The sequence below is a fragment of the Alnus glutinosa genome, chromosome 7 (genome assembly GCF_958979055.1).
Source record: "Alnus glutinosa chromosome 7, dhAlnGlut1.1, whole genome shotgun sequence".
NCBI lineage: Eukaryota > Viridiplantae > Streptophyta > Magnoliopsida > Fagales > Betulaceae > Alnus > Alnus glutinosa.
The window spans coordinates 22397330-22411815 of NC_084892.1; the positions used below are offsets into that span (position 1 = coordinate 22397330).

The following is a 14486-nucleotide window of genomic DNA, read 5'->3' on the forward strand; positions in this document are numbered from 1 at the left end:
ACTGATTTATTTACATCCCTATTGAGGTTGATCTGGGTCCGTTTGGTTTGCAATTTCATAAAGTGCGATTTAAAATAATGATTTTAAAATGTGCGATTTGAAAAAGTGATTTTTAAAAACGCAATTAAGCGTTTGACAAAATTACAATTTAGCCTTTAAAATTATGTGTTTTAAAAAAAGCACCATCTTACTTGCGATTTGAAAAAGCAGATTTTCTGCGTTTTCTAATTGCAATTTTAAAAATGCAGTCCTAAATGATTTATGTTTTGGGATTTAGTTTAAAATCTCACTTATTGTCTACGAAATTGCAATCCCAAACACACCATAATCAATTTTTTTTTTTTTTTTTTTTTTTTTTTTAAAAAAAAAAAAAAAAAAAAACTCTCAAATGACTTCACTTCACATGATAAGGTTAAACTCGTTAAAAAGTCCTAAACCAGTAGACATAGAATGTTCCTCTCGGTCTCTCGCTTCTCGCTCTTCCTTTTTGTTGTTGTGAATCACCATGAGTCGCCATGAAGGTTATCAGCGGCATGCCCACAACCCCCACCTGGACGAGAATGATGGATGATCAAAAAGATTTTACTTCCTTCTTAGATATGAGGCATTGAATTTTTCACAGAGAAGCTGATTAAATTTCATGTTTGCGGTCGCCGGTTGTTATAATATTCATTGATTTGAGATGAAGCTTTTGGTAAAATAAAGGTAAATATGTGTTGTCCAAATTATGATGTTTAATTTTGGTTTGCGAAATAGATGTTTAAAATTAGTTTGCAAAATAAACCTTTAAAAATGAATAGCTATTCTTATTAAATAACTATTATTTTATTTGATTGCAAATTATTTATAGGAATAATTATTCTTACAAAGAGGAATAACATGAATACCTATTCATTTCCTGTGAGAATAAATTAAACGTTAAAGGGATGTTTGGGTACCGGTTTATTTTTTTACTATTTTTTGAGTATATGTTTGGGTGTTATTTCAACCCAACTCAAGTTTTTTCAACCCAAGTAAAATAATAATAATAAAAAACAAAATAAGAAATAAATAATAACTCAAGGGCGGTTGAGCCACCCATGGGTGTCTGGGGATGGATTGACCACCCCCAAGCAATTTCAAGAATCCCTGACCATCCTCAGTGGGGTGGTTTTGGAACCACCCATATAAATATATATAGAATTTTAGATTTTTTTTTTCAATTATATTCAATTTGATTATATTTGCAAACATCTTTTTTTATTTTGTTTCAAATTCTCTCAACTATCCAAATATAATTTTAAAAAACCAATTTTCTTGATATTGTTAATTTTGAACAAAGCAATTAGTAGTAGAATATAGTAAAAACAGAAATCACAGACGAAGCCTAAAGGCATCCCCATTGAGCTCTTCAAAAGTAATGTTTAGCCAAATTTTGGCTAAAATTCACAGAAACCATTATTTATCAAGCTCTCTTTTCATTATCTATTATAATACTTGTCAGATTTGTATTCCATATTTGGAGAAACAATCTTTCTCTCTATTTCATTTTTATACATTTTTATATTCATTTTATCACACTCTCTCTCATAGTCTCACTCTTTTTTGGTTTGTCGAGTGATTTTTGAGAATAATAATAATAAAAAAAGAATAAAACTTATATCTAAATAGAATAGAGTAAAATTTAGAGAGTTTATTGTGCGGTGCTTTTGTAAAATAACTAGTTAAACTAAGGATGCGTTTGAGATTGCGATTTTGTAAACAATAAACGCGATTTTAAATCAAATTGCAAAATATAAATCGTTTAGAAATTGTATTTTTTAAAAGAAAAATGCTTGACATCCCAACATTTTTTTTCCTCAAAATTTGGTTCCAACTTGATGTGTGTAACAATCCTATGAAATTTGACATATTTTTCAAAATGATAGATCTCATGAAATTGTGACACATCAAGTTGAAACCAAATTCTATAAAAAAATGTTTAGATGTCTAGCATTCATCTTTTTAAAATTACGATTTGAAAATGAAAATATCTGCCTTTTCAAATCTCATATAAAATGATACTTTTTTAAAAATGTATGAATTTTAAAAATTAATTTGTGATTTTAAAAGTTAAATTATAATTTTGCCGAATCATCTTTTTAAATCACATATTATAATTTTTAAAATCGCAAAACCCTGAACCGTAACATGATCAAAATTTTTAGCTAAAGAATAGGGGTGCTCTGAGTTTGCCCAAAAGCCCCGAGCCTCCTGAAGTCTCGACAGTCGACACTCAACGGCTGAAGAAAACTGCTACCGTCTTCGTCAAGCCAGAGACCGTCTTCTCAACCCAGGTATCTCTCTCTCTCTCTCTCTCTCTCTCTCTCTCTCTCTCTCTCTCTCTATTATACTGCAACAAAATTTGGTGATGTGCATCCTCTCTCTCTCCCCCCGCTCTCTGTTTCTGTCTCTCATCCCTCTTTCTCTGTTTCTCTATCTCTCTCTGTTTACCATGTGACAGTAAAAAAATTAAGAGAGAGAGAGAGAGAGTCGTGCGTTACTGATATGGGCTTGGATATTTGGCGATGGGTTACTCTCTGCGTTGGTTCTGAGTTTTTAGGAAAACAGAGAAAGCTGGGTGGGTGCATACTAGGCTACTAGCTCTTGCCGATATCTCTCCATATGTTTTATAGACCCACATTTTTTTGAGGAGGGAACCCAGCGAATGGGTCTGTGAATTTTTTTGACTTTTCTGAGTTTTTTCTTTCTTTGTTTTGTATTTGCAATTTACCTTTGCACTGTGTGTTTTTAGATTTGAGTTTCTGTTCTTTAGCGGTTCTGATAAAAATAAAATAAAAATCGAAGCGTTATACTCTTAGCAGTGTATTGATTATTGTTTATCAGTTTGTACTTTTCCACGTGTTTTTATATATGTATGTATAATTACAGAGTTTTTGCGTAGTGATGATTTAGGAATTGGTTAAAATTGTGGAGCGCTGGGTTACGTTGACGGTGAATCGATTACTTCTTGCTTGGTCAGTGGGTTACGTTGTGTTTTTCTTTTCTGTTGAAATCGCAAGCTGTGGGTTACGTTGTGTTTTTGCGTGGTTGTTTTCTGTAGTTAGACGTCTTCCTTGCTGGTTTCTGCAGATAAGCCAGTGTGTTGGTCTTTTTTCTGTAGATAGCCAGTTAGACCATGGAAGTTCCCAAATGAACATCCATTTGAGAGAAATCCCCTTTCCTGTTACTTACAAAAAGAAAAAAAACCCCTTTTACCTGTAATGCGTGGTCAATGGTCATGGGTTGGAGAGATGGTAGAGGTAAACACCTCTGTAAAGATTATTTTATTTTCTATTTTGACATTTGAGAGAGAGAGAGGTGCATTATGATCATCTCTCAAATGCTTTTTTTTTTTTTTTTTTTTCACTTATCAAAAAACATTTGAGAGATGATCATAATGCACCTCTCTCTCTCTCTCTCTCTCTCTCTCTCTCTCTCTCTCTTATTTTTTTTTGACAATATTTTGGATGTAGAAATCAACACAACTCATTTGTCCGGTGAACAAATAGCTAGGCCTCATTTGGGTGCTGAAAAAAATAACCCAAAAAGACTCGCCCCTCTCTTCCCTAGGCTTCAAAACCCTGTAATTTTGGTCTAAACTCAATTTGGTTGAGGTGCAATCTTTCCAGTTCCAACAAAGCAAAATTCTGCCATTAGGGTGTTTTCTTGTAAAGAGTGTCTTTATCTGTGGCTATTTTCTTGTTCTTTTTCTTGTTACTCAATTATCAAAAAAAGAAATTAATTACCTCCTTCTATTGTCTTGTTCTTTTTTTCATTGCATTGGTCCCATATTGAATATATTTGAGTCTTAAATGGAATCAGTTTTTGTCCATATCTCTCATCTCATATAGATTCACTTGCTTGCTTTTGGACTTCAGTGTAAATTTCAAATCAAAATCGTTGTTGTATATCTTTTAGGAGCAAAAACCCCCATGAATGGAATTTGACTCCGGTGTGGCTGGACCATTACAGGAATTCCATGGCTACCGACGCAGTCTTTCAAGATCAAAGAAAGCGCACTTTGGAGGCATTGGAGCGGAGGTTTGCTGTTGAGCACCTTCTACAACAAAAGAAGAACAAAAAGAGCTTAAACAAAGTAGACAATAAAGAACATAATAGTAAAGGTTCTTCATTCATTGCGTCTGTGGTAGATAAAACTGATGCAGCGGTCACTCCCACATTGGGTGCTTCATCCAAGAAAGGTGTGTTTTTTTTTATTTTTTTATTTTATTTTTTAAAGCCTTTATACCTAACTTTGCTTTGGAGGATCTCCCATTTGGTACGCGTAAAAAGAAATCATTGAGAATTCATTATTAGGCATGTTAAGGCTGTCGTTAAAGAGAACATAATACCTAACATATTTGTATCTTTGATAGATATTAATTATTGATGTTCTAGCTTCTCAGGGGGGGTGTTCAGTTTGACACTTCATTTTTTTCTATCATATGCTAATACCACACCGCTTTTTTTGCTTCTGGTCCATCTAGCCGTTCTTGAATCAAGCTTTGCAGGTCTGATATAAATGAATGCATATCAAGGCCCTTTATTAGCTCCTCATTTTAGTTGATCTTTCTTACCTATCGAATGGCTGTTGATATCATTGTTGCTAAATTAACCCCCCCTCCCCCCCGGGCACTGCGGGTCGGCGGCATGGGGGGCCCATGTCTTTTGTCTTTTGCAAAAGTTTGTACATTCCCACTGAGATCCCATTTCCAGTATTCTGTATTGGCTTCTTGTCGTTTTATTTATTTATTCTTTTTCTTGAATTTATTTTATCATTACTCCTATTCAATGTGGAGGGGAGTATGTTTAATATTTATTTTATATTAAATTATTTGTATGCTTTCTTCCTGTTTCACATAGTAAAATTGTGTATCACTGTTGACGTTAAGATTTCCAGCATTATCTATCAGCTATTTGCTAGTCTTTTCATTCTTGTTTGCATTTAACTGATTGATATCACTGGGCTTACTTGTAGGAATTTTTACTTTCTCAGGTCACCCTGCTTCACAAGGTACTGCTCTTGGCATGCATACATGTGTTTTAGTTACATAAATTATATTGAAAGGAGTTTGTAATATGTTTCCGTGTCCTTTTGTATTTATATGTTTTAATTGATTAGATGGAAAGTGAATGTTGTATACAGATCCTGAAGAAAATGCTCCAGCCTATTCGCAGCTCTCTCAACCTGTACATGAGAATCTGCTGGCAACCAATACTAAGGTACTTTGCTATCTGAACCATGAATAATTGATCATTAGAGGTGCTTCTAATTAGAGAACTAACTTTTCTAAATTAAGAAATGATATATTCTCGGCTCCTTGGCTTAACATCTGCCTGCCATCATGCAGCTTTCTAGTCGAGAAGGGCACATGGTCGATAAGATTTTACACGAGCTTCTTCAGAATGGTGATTCGGCTCTGAAGTACATGCAGGGCTCCAGAAGCAAAAAATTGGACAATTGGATCCTTCTCGATAATTTTGTACAAGGGCGTGGTGTATCTACTGGTTCTCATATCAGGGCTTTGCGGATCCATTCAAAGCGTTCTAAAAAGCACATGTCCATGAAACAACATAAAAAATGTGGATCATTTGATTTGCCCCAAGAACTTAACAAGTGAGTTTAATGTTTCTCTACACTACATGTGGTTGCATCTTCACAATCTATTTCTTCTACTGTACTTGCAATCTAGATGTTATTCTTTTTACTGTATATCTGGTGGCGTCACATTGGTTCTTTTCATGAAGATCTAATGTTTTTTTAGCTAACCTTCTCAAAAGGACATAGAAACATTGTGTAGAAAGATTATATGAGCTGGACTGTGAATCAGGGAAGGGGTGAATCAGGATGATCCTATGTCTAGTGATGACGTAAAACTGCTGACTCAGACAGTTGAGTTTCAAGCATATATCTTTTGCACATAAATAGCGGTTTAAGCTATTGCTATGGCTTGATCCATTTAAACCTAGTCAGCAATAATTTCAATAACTTGATCCCATCCTGCTGTTTGAACTGGTTAGTATTGTAGTCTTCAAATGGTTGATCTTTTATTGGGGGCTTTAAATGAGGGATCTGTCTTTTCCTATTCCTCTCTTGATCAGTCTGATGCTTGCCAATTGTTTTTAATTTTCAAATGTAGGTTATTCAACAGTGTGGGGAAAGAAATTAAGAAAATAACAATTGACTTCCTCTTGAATTTTTAAATGATGAGAGAATATACAAGGAAATTAAAGTTTTCTTCTATATATAACATATGAATAACTCTGAGAAAAACTGTTTTGTTATGAGCTTCTAATTATTGGTTGTGTTTGGATAGCAGGTTTGATATTTTTAGGCCAATGCATGAAATGTGGAAAGGCTACATGATGCAACTGCTTAGAACTATCGGGTGAGATATTTTCCTCCTTTGCTGATATAACAATCATGCGGTTTCTTATCCTTTATCATTGATCTTTTGTGTGTTTTTTTGGGTGGGGGGATAGTGTAATGACGTAAGGAAAAACGCTTGCCACATATATGCTATCACTCCAACATGACTAGTCAATTTAAAGCTTTTCTAAAATCTCTTCTAAAGCTCAGTTTCACATAATAAGTAAGCAATGTGAAAATTAACACACATTTGACGCATTATTAGGTGGCTCTGATACCATTTATAATGATTCAGAGAGAAGTGCTAGCCATATCTGCGCTATCATCCCCAAAATGACTAGTTAATTTAGAGTTTCCCTAGAATCACTTATAAAACCTAGTTTCACCTAGTAAGTAAGTAATGTGAGACTTAACACCCATAAGTATCTTTATAAACCATCCACTCTATTTGAGCTACTAATCTCTTCCCAATATGCGATCAGGGTGTTACAATTTCCCTCTTAAACCCTTAACGTCATCTTTAGGGACACGTCATGCGGTACTCAGTACCACATAACCTGGCGTTGCTAGACATCTTTGATATCATTTTTAATGACTCAGGGAAAAACGCTAGTTTCATCTGCGCTATTACCTCAAAATGACTAGTCAATTTGGATCTCTCATAAATTTTTTTATAAAGCCCAATTTCACCTAATAACTAAGTAATGTAAGACTTAGCACCCCTTTATAAACCACCCAATCTATGTGGGCTACTTATCTCTTCCCAATATGAGATTGAGGTGTTCAAGATAATGTTTATATTCCGTAAATATCCTCAATCTATTGGTTTTATAACCGTACTTCTATTTGATCTTACAGGAAAAATCAGTTGGCTCAATGTCTTCTTAATGCTGATCTACATGGTGCTATCATTCTAGGTCAAGCTATACTCTTTCTACAACAATCTTTGCAATAAAAGTACTCATGGAATCTATAGTAACTGCTTGCAATAAAAGTAATTTTACTTGTTAGGACCCAATAAAAGTTCTATTGGGTTAAACCACCAATGTCCTTTTATGAGTTTTTTGCTGCAAGGAGTCCAAAATTTACCCGGATATGCGCTTTATGATTCTTCAAGTTCATGGGGATTTCCTTTCTAAGCCTTTATAATTCTATTCCCTCATTATCTTTTTTTTTTTTTTTTTTTTTTTTTTTTTTTTTTTAATTTATTTATTTATTTTTTATTTTTGTCATTTCTACTCTTGATTGAATACTCAAGAATAACTTGTATGTGCAATTTTTGGGTCATAGTCTGTTAAATTGTTCACCAGCCTATAGAATTGTGTGGATTGATGCATACTGTAATGCCCCAAACAAATAATTTCTCTAAATTAATATTGGGAGTGCTACATCTTACTCTTTTGACCTTCAAGTATATTATTCTATCAAAAAAAGTATATTATTCTATCCCTTTACAATGGAAACATGCATATACCATAAGGCTTGAGCAGCGGATGAATTTAAAACTTTTCTATTACATACATACAAGTTCGCTAGAGCTCTAATCAACTGTAAACTACTTTGAGAATTAAATAACTTATCAAATCAATATTCCTCACATGACAGTCCTCATAACTATCTACTTTACGTATCGTGTTGCTCACTTAACAATTTTATATAAAATCATATCATATTTTATACCTTATGATTTACTATTGTTTAGCTTGAGCTCCTGATCTTTGTCGCCTTTGTCCTGCTGTTTGGTACTGTTCTTTTTGTGTAAACAACGTTTACAGGTAGAAGGATGAGTCAACGGCTCAATAAGCAAGCAAGTTGGTGCTAATGTGTGACCGTGTGAACATTTCATATCACATTATGCGGAAATCAACTTGGCTAAAACTGATTTGTCGTTTTTCTAAGAATACTTCTTTCATAAACAAATAGCATTTTGCTTAAAACATAAAAACTTTCTTTGCTGAAAACGCTTCTTTCATAAACAAATATCGTTTTACTGAAATCATAAAAATTACTCTGCTAAAAATAATTTTCTTAAACAATTAACTCTTTGCTGAAAACATGTAAACCATATCACTAAAGCATTTCCTTCGTGAACCTCATTCGTAAATATTTCTTTCGCAAACATTCCTAAGAAACTTTGTTACTAGGTAGCTTATGCGGTATGTTTTCTTTACTTTATTACTTGTACTGTTCTTTATCATCTTTTCTTGTTTTCTAGGTTCTCTGTCTTGTTTTCTTGTACTACTTCTTTTCTTTGTGCTCTATTTAACCCCTAGAGCCTAGGCTTGTACATCCCCTCTCTTCAATACCCCTACAAGGCCTAGTCCCTTTGCTTAGGGATAACAATCGTTGTCATTGCCACCTAAGGCCACACCCTTGCAGTGTGTCGCACCATCCCTTGAGAGAATTCTTAAACTTTTTACATGGGGTACTGGTGTTCCTCTGTGTTCTCTTTACTGCCTTAGTTTTCTTTACTGTGTATGCTTTCTTTTTTCTTTTATACATACATAATATATAAAACACATTACCGCCACCCTTTTTCTTATCTCATAAAACCTGGTAAACATACATACAATAGTATATTTAAAACATTGTAGCAAAACATGCATCATTTGAAATAAACATTTGGAAACCAATTCATTTCACGCGTTTCATGCATAAAACAATTTCACAATTCTCATCATACATAATGCTAAGAATGACCTGACCTGGGTTTTTCTGTGAAAAACATTGCATTTCCTTACATAAAATGTCCCAGGTCGATATTCATAAAAATACTAGCACAAACATAAACTTGCTTACCTCAATTGCTTAATTCTCACTGCAGTGTATTGTACCATTATTGGTGACACTCTAATTTTTTAGTTCCTTTAACTAACTCTTCCAATCTACCATTCTCATTTCCGTCCTCATGTAGCACTTCTTACTTATTCTCAAACTAGGGCTAGACTTCGAAACTAACCCTTATAGCTTTACTTACTCTCCTTCGACTTTAAAATAACTTACGCCTTATTTAGTTTGAACCTAATCCCTTAAATCCCCAACTTACCAATCCCCCCTTTCATAACGGATTAAAAGCCTATTTAATTTTCTCCGGCCTATTTAAATTTCTCTAAATCTCTGTTGCAAAACTTATCTCACTTAAAACCTTAAAGCGCTCTCTCTCTCTCTCTGGGAAAACTCCTCGTTTATTAGTCCTATGTAGTCTTGTTTGAATGCGGGTTTGAACGAGACATTTTGTGACAGTCTTGTTCAAATGTGCTTTGATTGCGGTTGCAATCAAGGCATCCTGGGACAACCTTGTTCAAACGGGCTTTGATCACAATTGTGATTGAGGCATTTTGGCACAATTTTATTCGAACAGAAACCCTACTGTTCGAATGAGATAACACTTCATGAAATTCTCAACGTAAAAACTACCTCAGATCCAAACTCTCTTACCACCAAACCCTTCCTTCACACCAAACATCATAAAACAAACCAATACATGACATTAAAACATCCTTTACAATATCAAAATCCCCCCTTTTATCCAAAACCCTAATTTTTCATTTTTCTCATTCTTTTCAAACAACACAATAACAACTCCACTTACCTCAATAACACAAACACAACACCAATAATAAGCTCCAAATCAAAATCATAAACCTCATTCAAAATAACAACCCTAATATGAACACACCAACAACAGTCAAAGTTTTCACTTCAAACTCCATAGTGAAATCTTAAACAACAACAATAATCACATAAAACCTTACTAACATCATTTAACCAAAATCCAACAATAAAATTCTATAAACTTGAAATCAATCAGAGAAAATGTTAGAAAATCTTACCCCCTTAACGCATCTCTTCAAGCTTTCTCCTTCTCTCCTTAGCTTCTCTCTATTTCTCTCGCTCACTCTTAGCCCTCTCTCTCGCTCACTCTTAGCCCCCTCTCTCTCTCTCTCTCTCTCTCTCTCTCTCTCTCTCTCTCTCTCTCTCTCTCTCTCTCTCTCTCTCCCTCTTTTAAACTTCGAATTTATTATGTTAAAAGCGGTCTCATTCAAACTGAATACTATTATGTTTGAACACAATGCGTCAGTTACATTTAATGCACGTTAAATCTCACCTAACTTGCACGTGTGGTTAATCATGGCCGTTAATCTTCACCTACCCTGCGGGGGATGACATGTGGAGATGCCATCTTGATCGAACGGGACATATAGCGCATTCGAATGGGATCAGTCTAGATTTAATCTTCGCCGTCCATTTATTTCCCACGCGCAGGCCTTATTGATACGTGGGGATTCTTTCGGGTTCGAATGTGTCCAAATCTCGTTCTTACGCGACACCACATATTCGAAACCAAGATTTTAAACTTAGAATTTTACACCTTTCTCGATCAAACACCTACGAGACTTACTGTGCTCTATCTATTTTTTACCAAAATGTGTTGTTATTTTACTATTTTATTTATCTGTTTCAAATTCCTAATTTCTTTTAGTATTTTCTTTTGTGTGGTGCTACATAGTCAATTTGTGCAATAATCATTAGTGTCAAATACAGTAAAAGAGATTTTTAAAGGAACCCCCCCAAAAAATAAATAAATAAACTAAAATACAGTCATTAGAGTCTTGCACTTATTCTTGTTATTATTATTATTTACTATAGTTTCCTTTCATTTTCTCTGGCAGTTGCTGAGTGTAAAATAAATTCTTTCACTGGAGTGAGTGGCATTATGATTCGTGAAACTACAGAAGCATTTGGAATAATTACACAAGATGATGTAATCCAAGGTAATCATCCCTCAGCTCCAGCTTTAAACCAATTTAATTAGTTCCAGTTTTGACTACGAAAGGATGATGTGTTGCATCATGTATTCTACTGTGTCATTTGTCCTATATGAAGTAACAGATTTCAGCTCTACAGCTGGAAAAAGTAAAAGGTTTCAACCTTGTGTGTGTGTGTGTGTATATATATATATATATATATATATATATTTATTTCTTTTTAATTAAGAACTTTTTTTTTAAGAAAGGAAACTTATGTACACGTGAAGTATACAAGAGAGTCCCATATAGAATTACAATCTAAGATTCAAGAGATCCGCATAATTAACAAAGGAAAGAATTACAAGGAACCCTTCCAATAGCAATTCTTCATTCATAATAAAGATTGCAGAAAACTAGATTCTATCTCAACACAAGACTACTCGACGCTCTCAAAATTATGATTATTCCTCTCTCAAAATCGTCCAGATAAGGCAATATAGAGCTGCATTCTCTTTGAGACTATTTTTATGACAACCAAACAACCCTTTCTAATTAAAATCATTTTTCTGAGTAATTGAACTTGCATTATGTATAAATTGACAAGGTATTTAAATAATTAGCTTAAATAGGAAAAGCTCTTACTGTTAGCAAACTTGAAGGAGCATGCGTTTCATGAAGTCTTTATTTAAGCAAAGTAAAAGTTGCAAAAGAGAAAAAGCAGATCTTTGAGTCTAAATATTTGGTGAAAGTTGCCTGATTTTGGTTAAATAATGAACATCACATCTACAATATGGTTATGTCCATGCTTCACAAGAGCCTGACAGCTTCCTGTATGGTAGAAAGCAATTATAAATTTGATGAGTTATAAGTTGTAAAGATGTATGAAACAATGGAGACAATACTTTTATGATTATTGGATGAATAATTGCTCTACATACATTTTCATTCTCTTCTCATCCTGCGACTTTATATTGGAAGTCCTGATGGTTAAAGCTTAATAATATTTTGGAATAATTTGCAGTTGTGCCCAAAAAGATTTCTGTCTTTATTTTCCAAGTTGATTGCTGCAAAGTTACATTGCTTGGGGACAAACTCACTTCAAGAAATTTGGGAGTGTGATCTTGATATTGATCATTGCCTTCCAGGTGATGGTTTTTTTTTTTTTTTTTTTTTTCATTTATATGGATACTAGATTTTGCCACATAAATTACCTGCCATTGTTTCTAGATTTTTGGCCATGAATAGTGTTAATTTTTGTTGTTTACTGGTAGCACACCCAAGAGTTTCCATGTCTTAGCATAGATTTCATGTTTCTTTGAAATTGTGTGCCATGTTTAATATAATGTACCATTGTTGCTGGGGAGAGATTTTTAAGATGTATATAAAAGGATTTTTTTTTTTTTTTTATCCAACGCTATTACTAAGTATCAGATACCTAAATCCAAATGGGCAAAATGCTTAAGTTGGAAATTTCTCTATGGCTCATTCATTTGGTTGTTTGTTCAAACATATAATTTTTTATGCATTGATGCGTAATTGCTGGCCTATGGCTCACTGTGATATTAGAGAAAGATAAATCAAAGATTATTTTTCCTTTCTATTTATTTTATTTGCTGGAATCTGGATGTTCAATCATGCTACCGTTGCATACTTTGAACATATATACCATTGATACATTGAATTCAGTTATATTAGGGCAAACAAGTTGATGGGGATTATTTCTCTTTTCATATTCTAGAAAACTGTGATTATTTAGGGAAATTAGGTCAGGACCCTCCTATGTTTTTGGCCATTTTGACTTTAAGATCCTAGTTTTTAATTTGATAAATTCGAGATCCAAGTTTGGGTTCATTCTAACTTGGAGACCTTCGGTAGCTTTTCCATCAAATAGATAACGGAAATTGTTGTGAAAATACAATTATGTCTTTCAATAAAAAATTAAAAAAACAAAGAACGGTGGCTCGCAATCACCCCTTAACAGAGGAGTGGCTCGCAGCCACCCCGGTTAGAGGGGGTGGAGCTATAGCCACCCCCTAACAAAGGGGGTGCCTAGTGGCAACCAGTTATTTATTTATTTTTTTTAAAAAAATTCTTTGAACTGAGGGCTATAATTGTATTTTAACTATCATTTTTGTTATCTATTTGACAGAAAGACTAGCCCAGTTTAGGGCGCGAAACTATCTAATTAAAGTCAAAATGATGAAAAGTAGAGGGGTTCCTGACCTGATTTTCCGATTATTTATTCATGAGTTCCAACTTTGATGGAATTGTAGGAAAGCATAGAAATTGCCTCAAGTGACACCATTGATGGCCTCATTCAGAGATTCAGTTAAAAGCAAGCTCTATAAGAAATGCAGAATCTAGCAGTAAAAACTTAAAGGTGATTACACTGCCAGGTGGTCTTTAGCAAGCGGTTTACAATATACTACTAAAAACTAAGTACAAAATAAGGCATTAGGAATGCTGTTTAGGATCATAGTCGGGAAAAAAACTTGCAGAACTTATATATAGTTATTATTTGTTTCTCTTCATAGTTCATATTAAAGAGTTTTTTTTTTTAATCTTTGCTTTCCAAAAGGATATGTTTGTTTTTGGTAAATGTTGTTAATCGTTAGATTCCAGTAACATAGCAACTTTCCTTATCCTTATATTCTTCAGTTTTTTGTTTATAGAATGAAGTATTTACTCTCACCTTCGATGTTCTTCATCTTCTTTCTTTAGACATCAAGATTTTATGCTAATGACAGTTCAAATGAAAGGTACCCCAAAAATTATCTATTACATGAATTGCCATCAAGCAAAAGGCAGTAAAATGCAGAAAGCCTGACTTGCACACTAGTGCCATCCTTGATGGGCTTTGTTGGAGACCTTTATCGCATCTAAGAATGTGTCACCACTGCTTGAACCCAAACTTGGGCCTACATTTAGGGCCGTCAATTTTTGACATGATTTGCAAATCTGTTTAACACGAAATTAAAGAGTTACGGTTGAGGAGTTTGACCCGTTTAATTAAATGAGTCGGATTATGATTGACTTATATAGTTTTATACCTATGCTTCGACACGATCTGAACCTGACACGTGACATAGTAGCAGACAATTTTGATATAATTTGTGAACTCGACACGAACCTAATACAAAATTAGAGAGTTATGGTTGAGAGTTTGACGTGTTTAATTAAATAGGTCGGATTATGGTTGAGCTATATAGTCTTATGTACATGTTTCAACACGACTTGAATCTGACAAGTGAACACGAATTGCTACCCCTACCCCTACCTACATCTCATGCCTATAGTAAAAGATGGTTATGCTTTTTCAATAATAAATCCAAGCACATAAAAGG

The 14486-nt window shown here is 34.0% G+C and overlaps 1 protein-coding gene across 8 annotated transcripts; it reads left to right on the forward strand.

Moving 5' to 3' along the window:
* The first annotated feature begins 687 nt into the window (after nucleotides 1-687).
* LOC133872358 (ribonuclease MRP protein subunit POP4) lies at nucleotides 688-13724 on the forward strand. Of its 8 annotated transcripts, none has more exons than XM_062309854.1 (10): nucleotides 688-705; nucleotides 2187-2315; nucleotides 3994-4223; nucleotides 5018-5035; nucleotides 5168-5244; nucleotides 5373-5638; nucleotides 6339-6410; nucleotides 7250-7308; nucleotides 11065-11166; nucleotides 12164-13249. In XM_062309854.1, exons 3-10 carry the CDS (start codon nucleotides 4001-4003, stop codon nucleotides 12259-12261), a joined length of 915 nt encoding a protein of 304 aa, XP_062165838.1. In that variant the 5' UTR covers nucleotides 688-705; nucleotides 2187-2315; nucleotides 3994-4000; the 3' UTR covers nucleotides 12262-13249. The 8 variants fall into 8 exon arrangements, with proteins under 8 accessions (XP_062165838.1, XP_062165834.1, XP_062165832.1 ...); XM_062309850.1 differs by lacking the exon at nucleotides 688-705 and adding an exon at nucleotides 13426-13724 and having other exon boundaries at nucleotides 2181-2315; nucleotides 5000-5035; nucleotides 12164-12287; XM_062309848.1 differs by lacking the exon at nucleotides 688-705 and adding an exon at nucleotides 13416-13722 and having other exon boundaries at nucleotides 2181-2315; nucleotides 5000-5035; nucleotides 12164-12287.
* The last annotated feature ends 762 nt before the right edge of the window (nucleotides 13725-14486 follow it).